At 33.2% G+C, this 21,657-nt stretch overlaps 3 protein-coding genes across 8 annotated transcripts; 2 read left to right on the forward strand and 1 right to left on the reverse strand.

Annotated features, from left to right (window-relative positions):
- Nucleotides 1-637: 637 nt before the first annotated feature.
- Nucleotides 638-2,272, forward strand: LOC133319397 (uncharacterized). The gene has a single exon (XM_061523621.1). The coding sequence runs from the start codon at nucleotides 638-640 to the stop codon at nucleotides 2,270-2,272; it is 1,635 nt and encodes a 544-aa protein (XP_061379605.1).
- Nucleotides 2,273-9,865: 7,593 nt separating this feature from the next.
- LOC116767942 (prisilkin-39-like) lies at nucleotides 9,866-12,523 on the forward strand. Of its 2 annotated transcripts, none has more exons than XM_032658524.2 (5): nucleotides 9,866-10,008; nucleotides 10,373-10,550; nucleotides 10,908-10,970; nucleotides 11,603-11,662; nucleotides 12,254-12,523. In XM_032658524.2, exons 1-5 carry the CDS (start codon nucleotides 9,997-9,999, stop codon nucleotides 12,430-12,432), a joined length of 492 nt encoding a protein of 163 aa, XP_032514415.2. In that variant the 5' UTR covers nucleotides 9,866-9,996; the 3' UTR covers nucleotides 12,433-12,523. The 2 variants fall into 2 exon arrangements, with proteins under 2 accessions (XP_032514415.2, XP_032514416.2); XM_032658525.2 differs by having other exon boundaries at nucleotides 10,373-10,541.
- Nucleotides 12,509-20,993, reverse strand: LOC116767941 (conserved oligomeric Golgi complex subunit 1). 5 transcript variants are annotated; one of them, XM_061523483.1, is made up of 14 exons: nucleotides 20,738-20,993; nucleotides 20,448-20,612; nucleotides 20,187-20,335; nucleotides 19,810-19,961; nucleotides 19,258-19,483; nucleotides 18,994-19,126; nucleotides 18,684-18,856; nucleotides 18,118-18,408; nucleotides 17,253-17,472; nucleotides 15,486-15,795; nucleotides 14,871-15,308; nucleotides 14,404-14,553; nucleotides 13,309-13,348; nucleotides 12,509-12,700 (listed from the first exon to the last, which is right to left on the reverse strand). In XM_061523483.1, the coding sequence occupies exons 1-14, from the start codon at nucleotides 20,872-20,874 to the stop codon at nucleotides 12,645-12,647; spliced, it is 2,640 nt and encodes an 879-aa protein (XP_061379467.1). In that variant the 5' UTR covers nucleotides 20,875-20,993; the 3' UTR covers nucleotides 12,509-12,644. The 5 variants fall into 5 exon arrangements, with proteins under 5 accessions (XP_061379467.1, XP_032514414.2, XP_061379466.1 ...); XM_032658523.2 differs by having other exon boundaries at nucleotides 14,401-14,553; XM_061523482.1 differs by lacking the exon at nucleotides 13,309-13,348.
- Nucleotides 20,994-21,657: the final 664 nt, after the last annotated feature.

Consider the following 21,657-nt stretch of genomic DNA (forward strand, 5'->3'; position numbering starts at 1 on the left):
GGACATGATGAAATTTTACGTAGATGACATAATACGACACAAAAATTCAATTGTGAAACTGTATAATCTTTGAAAAGTTTTGAGATTATATACGAATTACATATATTCCTTCCGTGATAGACAACACGTCAAAAAAATCCCTTTTATCGTATTCAATTATAATGCAATAATATATTGAACCATCTTAAAAGGTTATCTTTTATCAGCATACATAAATTTTTGATAAAACTGAACAGTATATTTTTGACCGGCTATAAGTCAAGTAATAATGAAATGTCAATTTCTATATTAATGTATCTTCTTTTCTCGTTAAAATTTAATAGTGCAAAAAACTTAAACATTAGCGATAAAACCATATATCACGATGAAGTGAATTTAACAAGCCAAGGTAAACACAAAAGAAATCTTTTAGTACAGCAAAACTTTGTATTTGCTAACGTATAAAAGTAAATTTATTTCAGAATTACGGTCAAACACACTTGCGGGGTCCCAGAATGAACTAACAGGACAAAATGATCAGACACAGAAGGTTAAGAATACAGTATTAGCAACTACATCAACCGGTCCATCAATAGCGGCTACATCGGATATGATACCACCGTTATCAACGGAAACGACACTAACTTCAACCCCTAACATGTTGCCAACGTCATCAACGGAAACGACACTTACTTCAACATCTGAAGTAATGCCAACGTCGTCAACGGAAACGATATTGACGTCAACCCCTGATATGATGCCAACGTCGTCAACGGAAACGACACTTACGTCAACATCTGAAGTAATGCCAACGTCGTCAACGGAAACGACACTTACGTCGACACCTGGCGTAATGCCAACATCATCAACGGAAACGACACTTACGACGACACCTGACGTAATGCCAACATCATCAACGGAAACGACACTAACGCCTACCCCTGGTATGATGCCAACGTCGTCAACGGAAACGACACTTACGTCGACACCTGGCGTAATGCCAACATCATCAACGGAAACGACACTAACGCCTACCCCTGATGTGATGCCAACGTCGTCAACGGAAACGACACTTACGTCGACACCTGACGTAATGCCAACATCATCAACGGAAACGACACTAACGCCTACCCCTGATGTGATGCCAACGTCGTCAACGGAAACGACACTTACGTCAACATCTGAAGTAGTGCCAACGTCGTCAACGGACACGACACTTACGTCAACATCTGAAGTAATGCCAACGTCGTCAACGGAAACCACATTAACGTCAACCCCTGGTATGATGCCAACGTCGTCAACGGAAACGACACTTACGTCGACACCTGGCGTAATGCCAACATCATCAACGGAAACGACACTTACGACGACACCTGACGTAATGCCAACATCATCAACGGAAACGACACTAACGCCTACCCCTGATGTGATGCCAACGTCGTCAACAGAAACGACACTTACGTCAACATCTGAAGTAGTGCCAACGTCGTCAACGGAAACGACACTTACGTCAACATCTGAAGTAATGCCAACATCATCAACGGAAACGACACTTACGACGACACCTGACGTAATGCCAACATCATCAACGGAAACGACACTAACGCCTACCCCTGATGTGATGCCAACGTCGTCAACGGAAACGACACTTACGTCAACATCTGAAGTAATGCCAACGTCGTCAACGGACACGACACTTACGTCAACATCTGAAGTAATGCCAACATCATCAACGGAAACGACACTTACGTCAACATCTGAAGTAATGCCAACGTCGTCAACGGAAACGACATTGACGTCAACCCCTGATATGATGCCAACGTCGTCAACGGAAACGACACTTACGTCAACATCTGAAGTAATGCCAACGTCGTCAACGGAAACGACACTTACGTCGACACCTGGCGTAATGCCAACATCATCAACGGAAACGACACTAACGCCTACCCCTGATGTGATGCCAACGTCGTCAATGGAAACGACAGTAACGTCTACCCCTGATGTGATGCCAACGTCGTCAATGGCACCCTCAACATCCCCAGACCCTGATTCTTCCTATACAACTGAATCGCCTAGCGAGGAAGTTTATACAAATTTTTGGAATATGTGGACAATCGCGTTGTTAGCATTAGGTTCTTGTGTGATTTTATCTATAGCAGTCGTTAGTGCATATCATATTGGTAAAATAAGAAGAAATAACACTGACAGTGATTATTTCATACCCGAAATTGAACCGCAAAGAATAATTCCTCGAATTAGAAGGGCAAGGAATAATCCAATATTTCAAGTTTAAACAGGTTCTTGAAAATAAGAGATTTAATTGTATTAATATTTACTGTAATATAATAAACCAACCTTTAATTTAAATCACTTAAAAGGCTTTAAATATAGCTTCTTAATTGTAGTTAATCATAAGACTAACAACAATCTTTAATAATTTAATTAAAAATTTATTTAATTTAAAATTATGTCTGTTTTTGTGTGTCTATAATATATTTTAAGCCACGGCAGAACACAAATATGAGTTTATAAAATGTTGGAATAAAGATATAAAGATATTTTAAGGAATAAAGAAATATAGGTAATGGCAAGTAACCTTATCTGAAACTCATGTATGTAGTTTCATTACACTTGTGTGTATATAGATATCGGCGCAATTCTTATTATTTAAATAACTAATAATTGGGGGTAGTTGAAATTATCGGGTGTCACCCGAATAACCACTTGGGTAGCCACCTGTGCAAGTGTAGTCACAACAATGTTGGTATAAATAGAGGCGAGAATACAGATTACGGATAGTCTCGCTCGAGCCATTGGAAGTATCGGGCCTCTTCGAAGTAAGGGGTACATCAAATCGTCTACGAGGTTACCTTCAATAGCCTTAGAGCCCGACGAAATTCAAGAAAATAGGCATTGGTGACGTGGCAGTGGTGCTGACGTCACTCTTTTTAAAAACCATGGCTTGGACCCTACTCCGACATATATATAAATATATTTATTTATCCACATTTGTTGACAATATTATACTAGTTAAATAACTTTATTAAATACTTCATATCAAATGAATACAATGCAATTTATTTGGGTACTAAGCTAGAATGGACATTGTCCTAAGTTATATTACATACAATAAAGCAAACTCAATTAAACAATGATAGAAATATTTTTTTTAACTCAAGAATGTCAGTGGATTGGTTCAGTATACCAGTAATTGTCCGTTTAAATAAAGTGAAGAAAATATGGAAAAGAATCTCTGAACGGTAAAACTTGAAGCTCTACATGTGTTACAACTTTGTCGGACTTGGAGCGCTTTGTACTTTTTCTTTATATTTCCATTTCCTTAGTCTCGGGCACTTTCAAACTTCAAAATTTGCGAGTATGCGATATGTAGTATTGAAAACATTTAAAATGTTTTCAAGTTGACATATGAATAAACGTTATGCATAGTCTAACTTATAGATGTGATCTCATTTCACATAATATGATAACGTAACATTTACATACATATAAGTGGATTGTCTGTTTGAAATTTTTAATTACTAATTCTATGCCCTACGCATATAAAAAAGCATTCATTGAAATGTTTATTTTTACGTCTGCTTTTTGGTTCAAGTAAGGTTTGAAGCAGCAGGAAAGATTTTGACGAAACTTTCAAGGACAGATAGCTGATGTAGTAAAAAGTAATTATATGTAAAATCTTTGCTAGCACATATTTAAAATTTTACAATGTTTTTTGGTGACTACGTAAATTTATAACATTATTTTTAAATTTTTCCGACGTTTCGATTTACAGAAACAGTGATCTTAGTTATAATACAGTAATCACGGTTGCTTTAAAGTAATTAAAATATCGGAAAAATGTAAAAATAAAATTATCATATTATCCAAAATTATGGTTTTATTGTAATAGAAACCTTAGATTAATTTCGTTTTAGGAATTCTATTGATTTAATTAATATAAATTATAAAAAAATAATAGTTCCGCAATAACGACTACGACACAGCCAGTGATTCATATAATTGCGAGATTGGTTCAAAGTTGTTTTTATGAAAATGATTCTAAGGAGACATTGACCTCCAAATAATTATAAGCAACACATAATATGAAAATAATAGCTTTAGTTTAGAATCTCTACTATTTTTTACCTGGACATGAACACCTTTTGGCCAAGACTATTCCAAATAAAGTTCCGAGATTTGTCCGTTGTAATGCTTCATTCAAGGTTTCATTGTTTCCAGGCAAAGAAACTTTAATAAATTAGTTATATTTAGTTTCAAAACTGATAAAATATTACGCTGGCTGTTAAACATATTTGCTGAAATATATTTTTGCATCGATACATTGATTCAAATTAAATGTAGGCATCTTGGAAACATAAAGATAGATATTGATATGAAACAAAGTAATTTTTTTTACAAAATAATTCCTATTTTATGTCTAATTGTAATTTGTATTTATTACAGGTATTATTGTTTTAAAATACTAGCTAAACCTTTGAGCTTTTATCATTTTCTTAATGATGTTCATATTTGATGAGAAGCTAACTAGTAAAATTAAAATCAGTCGGTATTAAACTGAACAACGCTCTCCATATATAATAACGATCCATTCCAAAATATATAACGAGCAGGTACGATAACTACGTACACGCAACATTTATCAGCTAATAGTTAAAAAACGAGGTTGTAATAATAAAAAAAAAATATGTTATGCATTCCTTAAAACAGGAACGATCTCTAAAACAAGGAATCATTAACTCAACAATATCTTTTTTTTATAGTTATAAAATAAACATTAAAAATATTCTTGAATATAATTTACACATAGACAATAAGGTTTCGACGAGATGTAGCCAAAATTAAATATAGCAAGTTTTTATTTTATAAACATGGTATAAGTATTAAATTGTGTGATTCAGACAATTGACTTCAATGTAACCTCGTTTTCATTACTTTTATAACTAAGCATATCATTAAATCAATTAAAATTTTCATCCGGCCTACATAGCTTCGTTGTAATTCTTTTGTTATGTCACCGTCGGATAAGTGCCACTGTAATATTGTTTGTTGTACGCTTATTATGAGCTTCAATCTTCACTTCATACGAAGCGTTTTCCGTTTTTTATTCAACAACCCACGTTAATGCTATAATGTGACGAGATTTATCAAGAAAAAAAATGCTAACGCTCCGTATGTAGCCTGCTGATGCTAACTTGGAATAGGCGTACTGGTTATTATTGTATTTAAGTTGTCATATACGATGGCATTTGTATAGTTTGCTCCGAGGCCGTAAGCGTAAAAATAAATTAATATTGAAATGGCCATATCTGTTTATTTTAAATAATATCTAATATTAATATTGAAGGAAAATTTTTGTTTCTAAAATGAATGAATAAAGTTATACACTGGTGGCCCATATGTATCACGATTTATTGCTTTTGATCTTCAGTTAGCTTTCTTCTTCTTCTTAATCGTGCCCTCACTGCAGAGGATCGTGATTCTAGAGTTTCTGGGTAAGCTGCTTCAATAGAAGCCCAATAGGGCACGGTTAGTTGTTTGATCGAGTGCGACGCTGTCAGATATTTCCAGGTGTTCTGGAGTTTGGTCTGACCACCTTGTAGGATTTGGGCCTCTAGGTCGTTTACCGTCCATTTTTCCAGTCATTATCAGGCATTCAAGGCTGTCGGTAATTCTGCGAGCGACATGACCAAAGAACGCCAGTATGCGCTGCGAGCAGATATTAGATAAACGGTGACCATTTTGAATTTTGAATTCTTGGATTATAGAGAAGTTCGTACGGCGAGACGTCCAAGGTATGCGTAACATACAGCGCCATGACCGCATTTCAAGGGCTTTACGAAAACATACGAAAACTATACCAACTATAAACCACACATTTAAAATTTGAATTTGTTTATTTTTCATTTATTCAAATCTCACTTTTGTATAATTTGTAATTTTTTTTAATTCTTTAGCAATTCAATTGAGTCTAATCCAAAAACTTGTCAAACAGAACGACGTAAACTTTAAAATGCACTTCATTTAATATTACATATAAAATTTTTGTATCATAATTAATTATTTTCTTTATCTTTAAGAAATCAATTCCTTTGTATCGAATATCTCTAGATACGTATGAAGACAAAGGATTCATTTTTGTTATTCAATCATGTACAAACTTTTTTAACCTTGAAATTTTTAGTATAAAAAAATATATTTTTTAAACTATATTTAAACGATATTCAAAAAGTTCGGAATCTAACCACAAAGGTAAACAATGTAATGGAAAAAAGCATAAAATCAAACATCTAAAGAGGTTTACCTGCCGACTCGAAGGGATAATTGGACGGGAAGTAAGAAAATCAAGAATAAAGTAATATGCTGCCATCAAAACGACTCAACAGTTCTTAATTACGTTTATACTTACGTATTTTTTTTCTACAATTACAGCAATAAGACCATAAATATATGAAAAATATTCACCGACTTGTTGCAGAGCAATTGTTAAATTGTATTTAAAAATATGCACTGAACTTAAAAAACAAGTGAAACTGTTATCCGTAAATTTATAACGAAAATGTTGAATAACTCACTGCCTTCAGTTTGAACATTATATCGCAAACAAATTCAAATTTGATTTCAAAGTAAAAGCTTTTAGGAAGTTGAATGAAGATTCTTTTAACAAATTCATAAATTCCTTTTGTATTTTAAGTAAATTTTGTTATGCGATTGTTTGTTTTGCACGATACTCATTTATCAGTCAAACTTAATTTTGACTAAGAAATATGATTTACATTATTTACAGAAACAAATAACTTAAGTAACAATAAAATTGTGAGTGTATTAGTGAGTTTACGTTGATTTCTAGATGATTTAAAGTGAGCGTATATATTTATTTTTTTTCTATAATAATATAAAGGATATTTTTATGATGGCCGCTTCACTTTAATGGTTATTTGAGATTGCCACTGTAATCAGGTTTCTGACCTAATACGTGCGAAATTGTTTTTTCCGCCCCCGGCATTATGCTAAAGAAAAATCATTTGTGAAAGGCTATCATTCTGTAGAATTTACTTTATCTTTTTAATGACACTAGATACCTTTTTTATGTAGGAAATGTAAGAAAATCAAGATACGAACTTCTTTTCTAAAACTCGTAGTTTTTTTTAATTCGTTTTACACTTGCATAATGTATTTACATATGGGATGTAGATTTGTGACTGCTTCATCATTTTAAACTTTTTCTGGAAAGGTATAAACGATATAACATGCATGCTAGATTCTTAAGGGCAATTTTATATTGAGTCCGTCACTATTATAATCCTTTTATAACCCAATAACACTTTTACTCCCTCAGTGCAAATAAAAAGACAGTTATATATCATCACTTTGGATTGTCCGTTTACATAAATATAAATATATATGTATATATATATATACATATATACATCTATATATCTACATATATATGCATAACCATAAAGCAGATTATTATCATAACAAAATATAATATATTATATAGGAATAGAATTTTAGTTACAAATTAATATATACCTTTTAAGCCACAATAGACTTTAATAGATGAAAGTTTATTTTAGTTTCAAACGGCTAACATATGTGTGTATATAGAATAGATGATAAAGATAGGCTTAAATAGAAAATTTATAAAGAAAAACAGTTAAATATGTATATGTATAGCAGGAAAACTTTTATTTATAAAAGAGAAGCACAGCTACAAGAACTACTGATAACTGATCAAACTCCATACAACCATGTACACATTATAAATAGATTTTTAAGCACAATTTTTGCATATGTAATGTAAATAGAGAATAGTTCATGCAAGTCATAATTCTTTAATCTATAAATTTCATGTCTGGTATGGATTAATTAGCAAAATATGTGGCTGAGATGTTTTTATACTTGTATTTCGATAGTTCTTCGTTGAGCAAACTTAAAAGGCAATTGAAAGTATCTTATAGCTTCCAAATATCCTGCAAGTCTTCATTCTAATGAATATATTACCAACTTTTATAACTTGCCTACTTATGATATCTATACATATAAGACAGTAAAAATCGAGTGTCTGTACATTAAATATTATTCCGAAAAACCGATAGGAGGCAATTAAAGAAGAGTCATAGAAATCAAAAAAACAATTTTTGGAATTTTTGTCTGTCTGTCTGTCTGTGTCTGGTACGTTGTAACTATTCCACGGATTTGAACGCGGTTTTCAAATATATGTTAATTTTAATATTAAAAAATATGTTCTAATATATGTTACTTTTAATATTAAATCTTATGAGAGGTAACAAAAATAACAAGTAACGCAGTGCGCGCGGGCGCGGTTGAAGTGTTGAACACTGTGCTCGATAGATGGCGTTGATAAAATACGTCATCAACCTAGATTGTTAAGAGTCTCCGTCGTGTAATGACTACCATGCGGTTCGAAAGTTCCTTTTTGTTTGTTAGTTGTGGTTGTCTATTATTTGTTATCATCTCTTTTCTTTATATTATTATTTTAATTTATATATATATATATATATATATATATATATAGAGCCACGGGCAACTGCTAGTTTATATAATATTCTATGATATTCGGCCTCTCTGATTCACCCACGACTTGCTCTGACATAGTAATTTTATGGGTTTTTCGCTTCATAATATGAAGGTTAATTGATTACGAGAAACCTACTTATGTACTTCGTAGTTTTTAACATCATAGTGAATAAAAACGTCTCTGGTCATAAATGTGTCATCTGTGACCAAGGTTGGAAAAGATGTGCATACCACCAAGGTCAAGGATTACATCTCTTGAAATTGTCCTCAAGTAAAAACATGTTTGACCACGTTTATACAGGCATTGTTTAATAAAAAAATATATAAAAATGGTAAAATTTTTCAAAACTTTTTAATGTAATAAATCTATATATGAATGAACCACAAATTATAATTATTTGAGAACCATTAGTTAGTTTTCATTTACATTGTTTCATATATAGGTACACAATTTTATTTTTCATATCATCCAGTCAATATTAATTCAATTAATGTATATTAAATATAAAGCTTTTATGTTATAATGGTTTCCATTAAATTATTTAAATGCGTCATACACAAAACAACAGATGTATTGTATGACAATAAGAGACATTTCAATTCATGCCTTGCTTTATTCGTCATGCCATTTTTGGTGAACCCGTATATAATATAATATAACGTATTTGGAACTAATTGTTGTTCCGTATTCATTGGGTGAATTTTTATTCAAATCATGAGCAGTTATTTTTCTTTATCTACTTTATTAAAAAATATATCGCATGTCTTTTGATATAGCTATTTATATTTGTTATATTTCATAAAACGTAAGTACGGTCAACACGAAAGTTGTTTTAATCTTAAACGGAACGGATAAATTATTTGAATTCCTTTCATTTAGATCGCATTTGTAAAAAAAAAAAATAAAGTGATATGACACTTTAACGAATCAATGAAACAGTAAAGCTGACTTGGTTGAAATGTTAAAAAACGTATAAAGGAATAGAAATAACTACAACTGAACACAGCGATAAAACACTTTGCCGCGAAAACTTCTTCATATTCCATTTCATGACTACAATCATGCATGTTGTTGATGCGTGTTTAGAATAAGCTATTTCCTTTATAGAAATTTGCCCGTGTTCAATAAACAATACACTTAATATACATTTACGCTCACTCCAATTTAACATTGTCATACTACGAGTACACAGTTCATACACAGTATTTGCACTTTATCATACATAAATCTTAACTCATTACTTATATCATTTCATAAGTAAATATTCTATTAAAGCAGGCAATACAAACGGGAAACTTTTCGTATGTAGTGACGTCTCACATCGTCACGCAAACTTGTGGTACACAATGTGTTTATGTACAGAAATGTATCTGAAATACTCTCGTCCACATATAAGCGTGCACAACGCACGTTCGTGGTCAATAGTTTTCGTGATACGATTGTGAATAGTGACAATGTTCTCTGTGGTGAGTGTCTAAAACATTAATAAGTCAACTTTACATCACAAATACATATTATATGTTCCGGTCATAATTTTGTAGTCGAAAAAAAAATTTTGACTTATTACTATAATGTCCTTTATCTTTGTATTTAAAGTTTTAACGAATGAATTCTTATGACTTTTAATAAACATTTTAAATTAGCATGATACTTGTTCACATGTTACATATTTATTTTATATAATATATGCCTATTGAGAATAATTTTTAATTTACAACTAGGTACTCTAATTCATACTATATTTTACTTAATATTGAAATAGATACATTGTTAAGTAGTAGATACATTGTTAAATTTTCCTAATTTGATCATCGCTTACTTTTATTCTAGAAATTACTTCTGCTGTTGAGCTTGTCGGCTGTGTCGTTGGGCCAGCGGCTCTCTGACGGTGAAAGCTCAAGGAGTTCAGGAGGTTACGGTATCTACCGTCCCGGTTATAATAATTACCCCGGCTACGGTGGTTACCCTGGATATGGAGGTTACCCCGGTCAATATCCAGGTGCAGGGGGTAAAGATTCAAATTGCCTTATATTTCAATCTAAACAAATCGTTCCAACGAAAATATTTAACACTATAAATCACTATATCATTGCAATGGACGCTATATCTTCTTTCCATAGATCTATCTTTAAAATCCAGGATCTTCTATTAATTATTATCTATCTATTAATTTACAAAAAAAAATAGTATAAATATGTAGTGCAATAAATAGTTTTATTAGATAAAATTTACATTAAATTGATTTTCAGCTTTATTTCTTTATCGAAAAAAGTGATGAAAGTTACAAAAATGACATAAAATAAAATTCTTGATGTATAAGTATTTTGTATAACGGCAATACAACCGTTGCAATTTAATTTCACAGGCGGTTATAACGGATATCCGGGAGGATATGGCGGTTCTGGACAGGGATATCCCGGTTATGGTGGTGTGTATTTATTTGACGGATAATACGAAACTAATAGCAAAATATTTGTTCACAAATCATCATGAGTTATGCGAATAGTAGAAATAACACAGAGAATTAATTGTTATTACACTATTTAAAAACTTTTCTACGTTTCACAATTAGCAGTAGTTCTCTTTATATTATTACACGTAAAAAGTATGTGATTTTTATTCAATGGAACCATTTGGAAGACTTTTTGTATTTAGAAAGATATATGTTAAATCCATCTTTGTTTCGTCGCATTTAACGTTTAAAAATATAACTAAATTATAATTAATTAATTAAAATTAGAACTTAATATTTAATATTTATTTAACATTACAGTAATTCTAATAATAATAGAAATATGTCTTAAATACTGTTAATGATATATGTATGTAAACATTATATATATTAGTTTAGTTCTTAAGAAAAAATGTTATCTTTCTTATTAATTTAGAAAGAAATTAAATATAGAAACCTCTAAATAACGTCTTCAATCGTCGCTAAAAATTTCTTTATAAAATTCATTTTATTATGTATTCAATAAAGCAATGTGATGTCTAAAAAGTTTATTGCAATGCAATGTTTTTGACAATGATACTATTGATTGTATTTTTTTATATTTCTAGGAGGATATAACGGCTATCCGGGTTATGGTGGATACGGGCAAGGATATCCGGGTTACGGGGGTATGACATTTAAACATAAATATCTTTTTAAATATCACACATATATATCGTGTTAAGTGATAATTACCCACTTTTTAATTATGACATATCTTCATTTCATTCGTTTTTCCGTAGAATTTGGGTTCATACGAAAAATACTGAAATGTGTAAATTGGTATGTTTCTTTTGTCTTCTATTGCAAAAACTGAACACTTATAAATACATAAATACAAACTTGAAAAGACTTGAGTCTGTCAGAACTAATGTCAATTCATTCTTTGAACGTACTCCAAAGGCAGCCCGAGTAGGTTCATTTCAAATTTGGGGTTAGAGAGAGGAGCTTGGACGGTGGAGGTAAGCGTTTAACGCACGTTAGATTGGGGTCCCTTAAACCTACACCTGGGTCAGAAGTCCCAGGCACTACTGAAGCTCCTCTTCCTGTATGGGATTGACCCGGCAACCGCACGGTGAATCCAAGGAAGGCTAAGAAGTTTCGTCACATTACAACGCAGTAAAAATATCTTTTTCATGTTGTAATATCTAGTGTAGATATTAAAATGTTTTCATTTCAACTGTGAGTCCAAAGGCACAATAAATCTTCTGTCACCTCAGGTTACCGTCCTAGCAGACCCGGCTACCCGGGATTCTCTGGTTACTCCGGCTACCAGCCCGGGTACAACAGACCCGGTTACGCGGGTAACATTTTCGGCGGCTTCGGAGATAGTTTCGGTGATTTCTCATTGGGACGCAGAGCGAGTGAAGTGAAAAGGAACAGCGGATCACAATCATAGATATAGAATGTTTGTACTAATAGTGTTTTTATAGTAAGAGCTTTAATATTTGTAAATGATAAAGAAATAAAACTCATTAAGATAATAATAATTTATTTACACATCAACATATGAATCAACCGCTGAACCAATCTGAAGTCATCGAGTTAAAGAACGAGGCGGCCCCGGACCTGGCGTTCGCGAAGTTTATTGGTAGCGACGCACTCATTATATTATCTGTTACATCGGGTTTCGTCTTGCTCGGACTGGCCGAAGGTTTCTTCTTGGCCTTTAACACAAAAATGTTCAATTAATAATAAAATACAAAAAAAAAATCTTTCTAAGAAAACTCGGATAATAAACAGCAAATAAAGAAACGTATTAAGATATTTTTCTTATAGAAAATGCATTAAAAATATATTTAATTAATTTACATAGACAATACACTGTCATTACACTTATATTGTGACTTTGACACTTAATATACGTCAATCCGTGAACATTCCTCAATGTGTCTGTCAGTGTCAAACAATAACTTCTCTATACTATTATTAGATTTGAGATAATCAATTAATTATGTTCTAGTACTGGCTGTTTCTATGCATGTATTATATTATAGTGATATTAATAATTATTTACGCACATTTAAGTAAGACTGCAAATCTATTAGTAGGGAGTTTGCGTTAGAAAAATGACAGTTTTGAATGAATTACGTCGAAACTTTACGTGTTTAGTTTGATGTGAACTCGTACATGGTACTGGATATCGTTAGTTATGTGAATAATGGTATATATGCGTATAATTATACCGGGACTCAAATATTACATTTTGACAATAATAAGGGCTAAAAGGGCTAAGTCACACAAATCAACAGCAACAAGCTAACTCCGTATTTACCGTGAGTTTTACTATCGTTGAAACACATTGTAGACTTTTTCTGCGTAATAAAGTGAATGAATATTTAATGATTACGTAAATTAACTTTTAAGAAAAAGTAGTATAGTCACTTTAGTTATAAGTAAAAACACATACATTCACACAAAACTGCCTAAACAAGTAGTAAATTGTTTTTACCCTACCGAAATAAAACATTATATATATAAATGGCACTAACGTTAGAAGTGACATAAATTTTAATAAACTTATCAAAATTATAATAATTAAGCAGTTGCTTAAGAAAAATATTTTCAACCAAATTAATTTCTTTTCAAAATATCAACTCTTTGTAGCGATGAACGAATGAATCGAAATGATTAAAATTTAATAACTACTAACTAACGACTATCCATACTAATCTGATATGACGGCATAATTGCGGGCACGTAATGTGGCAGGGCACGATAGATGCGCAGAATGCGACTTTAGATGCCATAGATATGATTGAGGGCGCGGCATACGGCACAATTTCGTTCGCTCCCGAGTACACTTGCGAGTAATTAAATTGGACCGATTGTTTTTGTTACTGTTACTTTTTTGTTTTTGATAAGCAACTAAAGTGACCACTTTTTGTTGCTCTAAATGTACATGAGCAAACTTATCCCCACCATATCAAAACCTTGCCGAGTTATTTGCCGGCAACTATACTCAATGACCGATTAAACATTACCAATATCAGCAAATAGCTACGGGCATCGAATTTTCATAAAATATATTTTTCTTTGACCATGAACTCATTAACATAATATACAATATACGTACATGCGTCACCCACACACTGTACACTGTCATGTATAGAAAGATTTAAACTGATTCCGTCCTCAAATTATAACAATCAAAGGTTTCATGTATAATTAATTAACTTCACGTGTTTATAATATGAATTTAATTATTTACATAATCTGTGATAAGACCTTAGACGACAAACATGGATGATCGCTGAAGAGAATACTACACCGATCAACATTGCTTACATTATTTATTAAAATATATATGTAACATAATATATTGTGACCACGGCTACATTTTATATAAATATTATTATACACTCACCACCTTTTCCTTCTTGACGGGAAGGGCAACCGGAAGTAGGGAGAACCACGGCGCGTCAGCAGCGGCCAGGATACGGGCAGCGCTGTCAGCACTACCTCCAGAACGAACAGGCTTCGATAACGACTGAGGCTGACTTGTACTGCCCAGTAGAATCTGATTAAATTAATTATTTGTTCTGTTCAGATAATCCAACGAGACTAGATAATTTAAGTAAACATTGATGTGTGCTGCGTTACGTTTGGTCATTACAATGTATCTTAAAGATATTCTCAGGATAAACATTTTCTGATACGTTTTCTAAGGACTCGATTGCCTTTGCGCCATCGTAAAGGACGCCGTCTAACTATTTTTTACTATCTATCTATCTAATTTAAAAGAATTGTAATTAAGGCTTATATACAAAAATAATAGCTGTTTTTATTTATGGTAACTTGTAAAAAATATAATAAAATTAAAAACAAAGGACTCACCATAACCCTTTGGACCGATCTCTTTAAACTAGTCTGTATATACGGATAAAACACATCATAATCAAACGGGTCTATCTTGTGCCTTAAGACGTCACAAATGTCTTGGGACACCTCCATTGCTTTGTTATCTCTAGCAACCATTAACAGAGTCAAATGACGAACGTCCATGAGCAATTGGAGAGCGCACCTCTGATTTATATCTTGTTCGTTTTCTCTTATGACTCTATTGTAATGTGCGAGCGAGATGGATATAGTTTTGTCTATATATCTCGCGTGTATCTCGCTCGGTAGCGTGTGTGGCACCACCTCGTCTAGTATACGACTTATTGAATATAAATACTCTTGTAGTTTCAAAGACGGACCAGCTGGTACTTTTATCGTTGACTCTACAGGGTTGCCGTCTTCGTCTTTTTCTTCTATTTTCATGACATCCCATTCCTAAGATACATTGGGGAAAAAGATGAAAAAATAATATTCTGTATATCAAACTTAACGAAATGTAGAAGATCAATAGACTGAAATCGGAAACGAATGTATGGACATTTGGTATTTGTGAGTGCTATCTGTTTATAACGACATACTTGGTACATTAACATATAAAAGTGTCTCACAAACCATCATCAGATAATCTATATTGTCTTCCAAAGTGAACTTCTGCGGCAGGCCAGTTGTTAGTTCGTTTATTTTCACTTCAGCTATATCCAGCCACTTGCTCCAACAGAACAGACAATTTTCTTTAAGCACAGCACAAATGTCGTTCCAGGCCTTCGTATCGTCCAATGTAATATAGCACTTACGCAGACAGGGCATAAGGACTGTTATCGCTTGGGTGAACCTCGCCGTGTATACAGCTGTCGTCTTTCTCTGTAGTTCTGTAGATTGTAGAGTCGGTTCATCGAAACACGCCCGTATGTATTGTATTATACTGAAAATATAATAAATAAAGAATATCACCTAATTACAGAACTTACTGTGAAGTGGTTAATTATATAATATATAGATATATTTTGTCATTGTAAATACGGTTTCCATATAAATGTTAAGTCACATCTTATGTACTTATCAAACTATAGGGTTTTCCATTAAGGGCGCTTGATCTTTGAAATGCAAAAAAAAATACATGTAGGAAAGATATTTGCGAAATTTTTTTTTTTATTTGAAAGGTCTATCGACCCCATTATGTATGGAAAATGACATCATTCAAATGACCGCCACGGCTTCGGTTGGTGGCGCGCACACGAAAGGTCCAATTTTCGATGACTCTGGCGCACAAATCGGGCTGTATTTGATCGATGGCGTGGCGTATGTTGACTTTGAGGGCATCGGTGGTTTGCGGCTTGTTGGCATAGACCTGCGACTTAAGAAAACCCCACAAGAAAAAGTCCAGCGGGGTCAAATCGCACGATCTCGGTGGCCAGTTCACGTCGCCTCCGCGCGAGATGACCATGTCCAGAAATTGCTCGTGCAGAACTTCCATCGTAGCGTGTGCTGTGTGGCACGTAGCGCCGTCCTGTTGAAACCACATGTTGTCCAGATCCATATTCTCGATTTCAGGCCAAAAGAAGTTGGTTATCATCGACCGGTATCGCTCACCATTGACGGTGACGGCCACACCATTATCGTTTTCGAAAAAATACGGACCAATCACGCCTCCGGCCCAAAATCCGCACCAAACAGTCACTTTCTGCGGGTGCATTGCCACTTGGTGAACCTCGTGTGGATTGGTCTCGTCCCAAATACGGCAATTTTGCTTGTTGACATAGCCATTCATCCAAAAATGCGCCTCGTCGCTGAAGATGATTTTTTTGCCAAAATCGGCGTCAACTTCCAACTGCTCTAATGCCCAGTCAGCGAACACACGGCGCTGTCTATGGTCATTAACCTTGAGCTCTTGGGTCAGCTGGATCTTGTACGGGTGCAGGCTCAAGTCACAACGCAAAATTCGCCAAGTTGTCGTCTGCGAAAGGCCGAGTTCCTGTGCGCGACGCGGAATTGACTGCCGCGGGTTTTCGAGGACACTGTCGCGCACAGCGGCGATATTCTCGGCAGATCTCGCGTTACGTTGACGCACGGGAACCGGCTGATTGTTAACTGACCCGGTTGACTCGAATTTGTCCACCAATCGACGGATAGTCGACTCGGCAGGACGATCATCGCGACCGTAAAACGGGCGAAGTGCGCGGAACGTTGCTCGAACTGAAGACCCATTTTCATAAAACAATTTTATGATTTGCACGTGCTGCTCGACACTGTAACCTGCCATGGTGGTTTGGGAGGGCGGAATGAATATAACACACTGCATTTGACAGCTGTCACTCAAACAACATGGCCGCAATCAGCTGTCAAAGTTCAAGCGTCCCTATTGGAAAACCCCATATTTACCTATGTATATTTCTGTCGGATGCCTCCTTCAAATACGTTTCTATTTCTTCTTTGTCCGTGTAAACCTGGTCCAGTTCATCGTCGTAGAGATAAGGATCTTTATCCTTCCTCTCGTACAAGTAGTCCTTCAAATCTTCTAGAAGTTTCTGTAACTCGTCATCTAAACTCTGACAGAGTTTTTGTAGTGCCGGCGTAAAGCCGCGGTCCTGTCGGGACATGCCTGTAATTATTTTATAAATATATATACATATATTGACATTCAAAATTCCATTCCTACAATCGTTTCTCAGTATCTTTTGAAAAAAATGCATACGTATGTAGCTTGTACACAACCACACACATATATATATATATATATTAATTTTTGTTCGTCCATCTACCTGTTTGTTCCAGATAAACTCTAAAACGGCTAGACAGATTTAGACAGTACTTTCACTGGCATATAGTAACGTTATAAGAAGTAACATAGGCCACTTCTATTTCAGAATATTATCACATTATTATTATTTTTACAAATCAAATCCACACAAAGTGGAGACCACAGGTAGTAAGCTGTTTAACAGAATAGGTTGTTTAAGAGCCATAGTCGGTCCTTACAATTAGAAAAATTGTTTTTGAAGTGAAACTTCTTATGCGACTTCCAACAAGGTTGCGTTAAACAGAATCAGAGCGAGAGGGTGTGCGCGGCGCTCGGACGCATGCAGGCAATTAATCGTGACTTGTAAGTAATGTCAATAAAGTTTGTCTTAAAGAAACACTAAAAATTCCTTAAAAATCAACTTCCACTTTCCGCCCCTTCCTGTTGTCGTTCGAACATAACGAAATTTCACTTCTTCCTGCACTATTATTTTTTTCATAATCCTACCTTTCATCAAGCCCTCCATGACGCTAACAACTTCGTTCCTAGATTCAATGACTGTGTCGCCAATAAGGTCCTTCCACACGAACCAGTTGATGTCCGCCTCCCTGTCGTCTGAAGCGACCTTACTCAGGTCTATCAATATCTGTGTTTTGAACGAGTCATTGATCTTCTGCCAGCGTGTTTCTATAATGTTTCTGACCCTCGCGGTGAGAAGCGGTTGGAAGTAAGTACACCATATGTGTACTTCTGGTATGCCGAGCGATGAACATATAGTAGACCAGTTCTGAGGACACTCTGGAATAATAAATATACACAAATAACTAAATTATATCAAATGTACCGGTCCATGAACATCTTACAAAATATATATAATTCTTAGTATTGTAAATTAAGTTTCATAGAAAATGTTTTGCACATTTTAAATACTATAATAGAAATGCACGAATTTCCAAATCAAGCTTATATTTATATATATATAAAAATTACATATCCAAAATTACACTAACATTTGTTCAATACTTTTCGCTTGAAAGACGAACATACATGTATAAACATATAAAAAATCTCACCAATCTTGAACGTCTCCTCTCGTATTTCATGTAAAACCCTAATTCTTGTTATGTTTTGTAATAATGACGTCACATTCTCGAGTATGAAGGACTTCACCCACACACTCCATCGTTGAACGCTACCTGTCACTTGATCTGCAGCTAATGGGCTCAGATCCTTTGATAATGATAACCTGAACATAAGTTCACAATTAAAAATAATGTACTCAATAGCTCAATAAAATACTCAAAGCAGTGACATTACTATGAAGCAGGTAATAGAACATGCATTCATTTGAAATCATAAATCACTCAAAGTAAACTTTCTCACCTATAATTAGTTATAGCCGATGGCAATAATTTCAGTGCATTTGCATCACTAAACTGTATCAATTCTATCAATGGTTGAGAATCGGGTCTGTATAAGTCTTTCAATTTATCCAAAACAGCACCTCCTTGGTTTTCTTTAAATAAAAAAAATCTTTTAATTTTTAATTTATTGTTAGTATAACCTTTTTTATTAAGACTCCTTAGATAATATATCCTGGCAAATGTGTATAAAATTTTTAAATATGTGGTAAAGCAAGGTTCTCACCAACAAAACAAGCATAAACCAGAACAACAGTTTTCATAACAATTTTAACACTATTTATTATTTTCTTCTTTATCTGTGCTTTGACGTCTTCAAGTATCTGAGCCAGGTCAAATTGTAGCGTCAATTTCAGACTGGTATTACTATGGAGGTCGATGAGAGTGTTCAAGAGTTCCACCATTGATTGAGAGTCCAGAAGATAAAGACCTATCAAACACGAACAGGACACCTGGAATATAAGTACATATAAAAGTAAATATATATATATATATATATATATATATATATATATATTAAATGAGTTAAATATATGGATACATAGATATATGTATATGGAAAAAAATACATAAACATCTTGTTTATTTCATTTTATTTATCCCATTCATTTCAAGTAACAAGACTCAAGACCTTATAGTTTGTTTAGTTAACAATATATTACTGATGCTAATATTGTTTTACAAAGTAGTTTTGTTATAAATCCTTGTATTAATTTCTAGATATTTAAGTGACTACAAATAACAAATGTGCATAAACTTTTAATTAATTTTTAATTACCTCAGCACTGATATCAACATCTCGCAACTTTTGTCCGCACATCTCGACAATGGTATTGCTCAAGTGAGAAATAGAATTCCACTGTTGTTGAACAAGCTGGTATAGTGACTTGCCGGGATTTGTATTCCTATCAGCTATCTGTAACTGGAGACCTGGAAGTATGATTGTATGAAAACCTGACTTATTATAAATTTTGAGTAAAATCTAATTTAATTAAATTTTATAATAAAAACATATTGTCAAGACAAACCATTGATAGGCTAATAGTTGAAGAAAATAAAAAGATATATTAAGATATATTAAGTTATATATATATATATATATGATTATATATATAATTCTATAAAAAATTATATATAACCAATTTAAATACTGACCAGTGTTAATATGTCGGGCCATAATAAACAGCTGAGCTGCTTTCACAAAATCATTCACTTCAAGACTTTTCCAGATTTTTTCAGGTATTTCCATTAATAATTTTATCTGTACTGAGATAGAATGCACTGGGTCTATACTGGCCTGAGAACTAAAAACTTTGTTCATTTAAATAACTAGAATATTATTGATATTAAATTGAGTTAACCTTTTAATTATGAAAAATAATAATACTTGATGAGTTAATATTATTTTATACATACTTTTGAGAGTGTTTCTTCTCATTGATCTTAAACCCCACTAAGTGAGTGTCATGCAAGTTCCTACAAGTGGCCATCATATCATTAATGTGTTCCAAAGTACTAGAAGTTGTGGTTAACATTTCTTCAATAGTATCTGCAGCATGTATTAGGTCGCGGTATCTTTCTCTAAAATAGTACAATAATTTTATAGTACTTTGTCATTAAAATTGGAATTAAAATTCAGTAAAGACAAATATTTGAGATAAAAATTATGTGTTTTAATAATTATGAACTATAATTTGATAACACACCCAACCATAGCTCTTAACTCTTCCCTTTTTCTTTCGATTTCATATTGAAGTTTCTTCTGAACATTATCTATTTCACTAATGGAATGGGTTTGAAACAGTTTGTCTGGGACTATATCTAAAAGATTTTGTTCCTGCATGTTTTTAATCACGCATGTATTCACTTTGATTAAATATATACACAATTATACCCTAAAATAAATAGCTTAATGTTTAATTACAAGTCTCCGTCCACATCTACTGTCACTTCTCTTACACCTTTGACAGTGACAATTGTGAATTGACAAATCACTGATCACAACTTCAAAATTTGAGATAATCGGATGCTCTAATTTTAAGATTTAAAAAATTATGTGAAAATGTAACCTAATTTTATTTAGGCAAATGTTAATTGTTATATTAGACTTGTGAAAATAAGAAAAAATGTTTGAAAGATAAACTGTTGACCTACAATTCTTTTCTCACGTTAAGGATATGCCAACCAAGCACTTTGTATGATTTGAATTTTAAGGTTTCTAAAAAAATATAAGAATTTATATCTTTTTTTCAATAGGCAGTGATCATTAACTAAATAAGTAGTATATTTTATAGTATGTATATTGAAATTTTTGTCAATTACAATGTACAAATAAACAATAACTTAATTCTACGTGTTTTGTTAACCGGATTTCCTTTCCATGTTACGATTTAATAAAAACTTTATTTTCTATGAAAATTAAAAAAAAAATACGATTTTACTTAATTATGCAGTAAACAGACACTTTTAACATCATGAAATCTTTTTTGGGAATGTAAACCCGAAAAAGGTTTGTAAAAAATGTTAAATTGTTTTTTGTTATAGGAACGCCGTTTAACCTTCTATAGAATACGAAATTCTATACATATATAACAGAAGCTTTTGTAACATACACATATAAAATGTA

The sequence above is a fragment of the Danaus plexippus genome, chromosome 19, assembly GCF_018135715.1.
Source record: "Danaus plexippus chromosome 19, MEX_DaPlex, whole genome shotgun sequence".
Lineage (NCBI taxonomy): Eukaryota > Metazoa > Arthropoda > Insecta > Lepidoptera > Nymphalidae > Danaus > Danaus plexippus.

Excerpts from the sequence above, each read along its gene's own strand:
- LOC133319397 (XM_061523621.1), top strand. The coding sequence starts at position 638 with ATGTTGCCAACGTCATCAACGGAAACGACACTTACTTCAACATCTGAA.
- LOC116767942 (XM_032658524.2), top strand. Across the intron at positions 10,971-11,602 it reads GGGATATCCCGGTTATGGTG|GAGGATATAACGGCTATCCG; the intron begins GTGTGTATTTAT and ends TTATATTTCTAG. Across the intron at positions 11,663-12,253 it reads AGGATATCCGGGTTACGGGG|GTTACCGTCCTAGCAGACCC; the intron begins GTATGACATTTA and ends CTGTCACCTCAG.
- LOC116767941 (XM_032658522.2), bottom strand. The coding sequence starts at position 20,874 with ATGCAGGAACAAAATCTTTTAGATATAGTCCCAGACAAACTGTTTCAA. Across the intron at positions 19,962-20,186 it reads GGCCCGACATATTAACACTG|GTCTCCAGTTACAGATAGCT; the intron begins GTCAGTATTTAA and ends TCATACTTCCAG. Across the intron at positions 18,857-18,993 it reads TCGGCTATAACTAATTATAG|GTTATCATTATCAAAGGATC; the intron begins GTGAGAAAGTTT and ends ACTTATGTTCAG.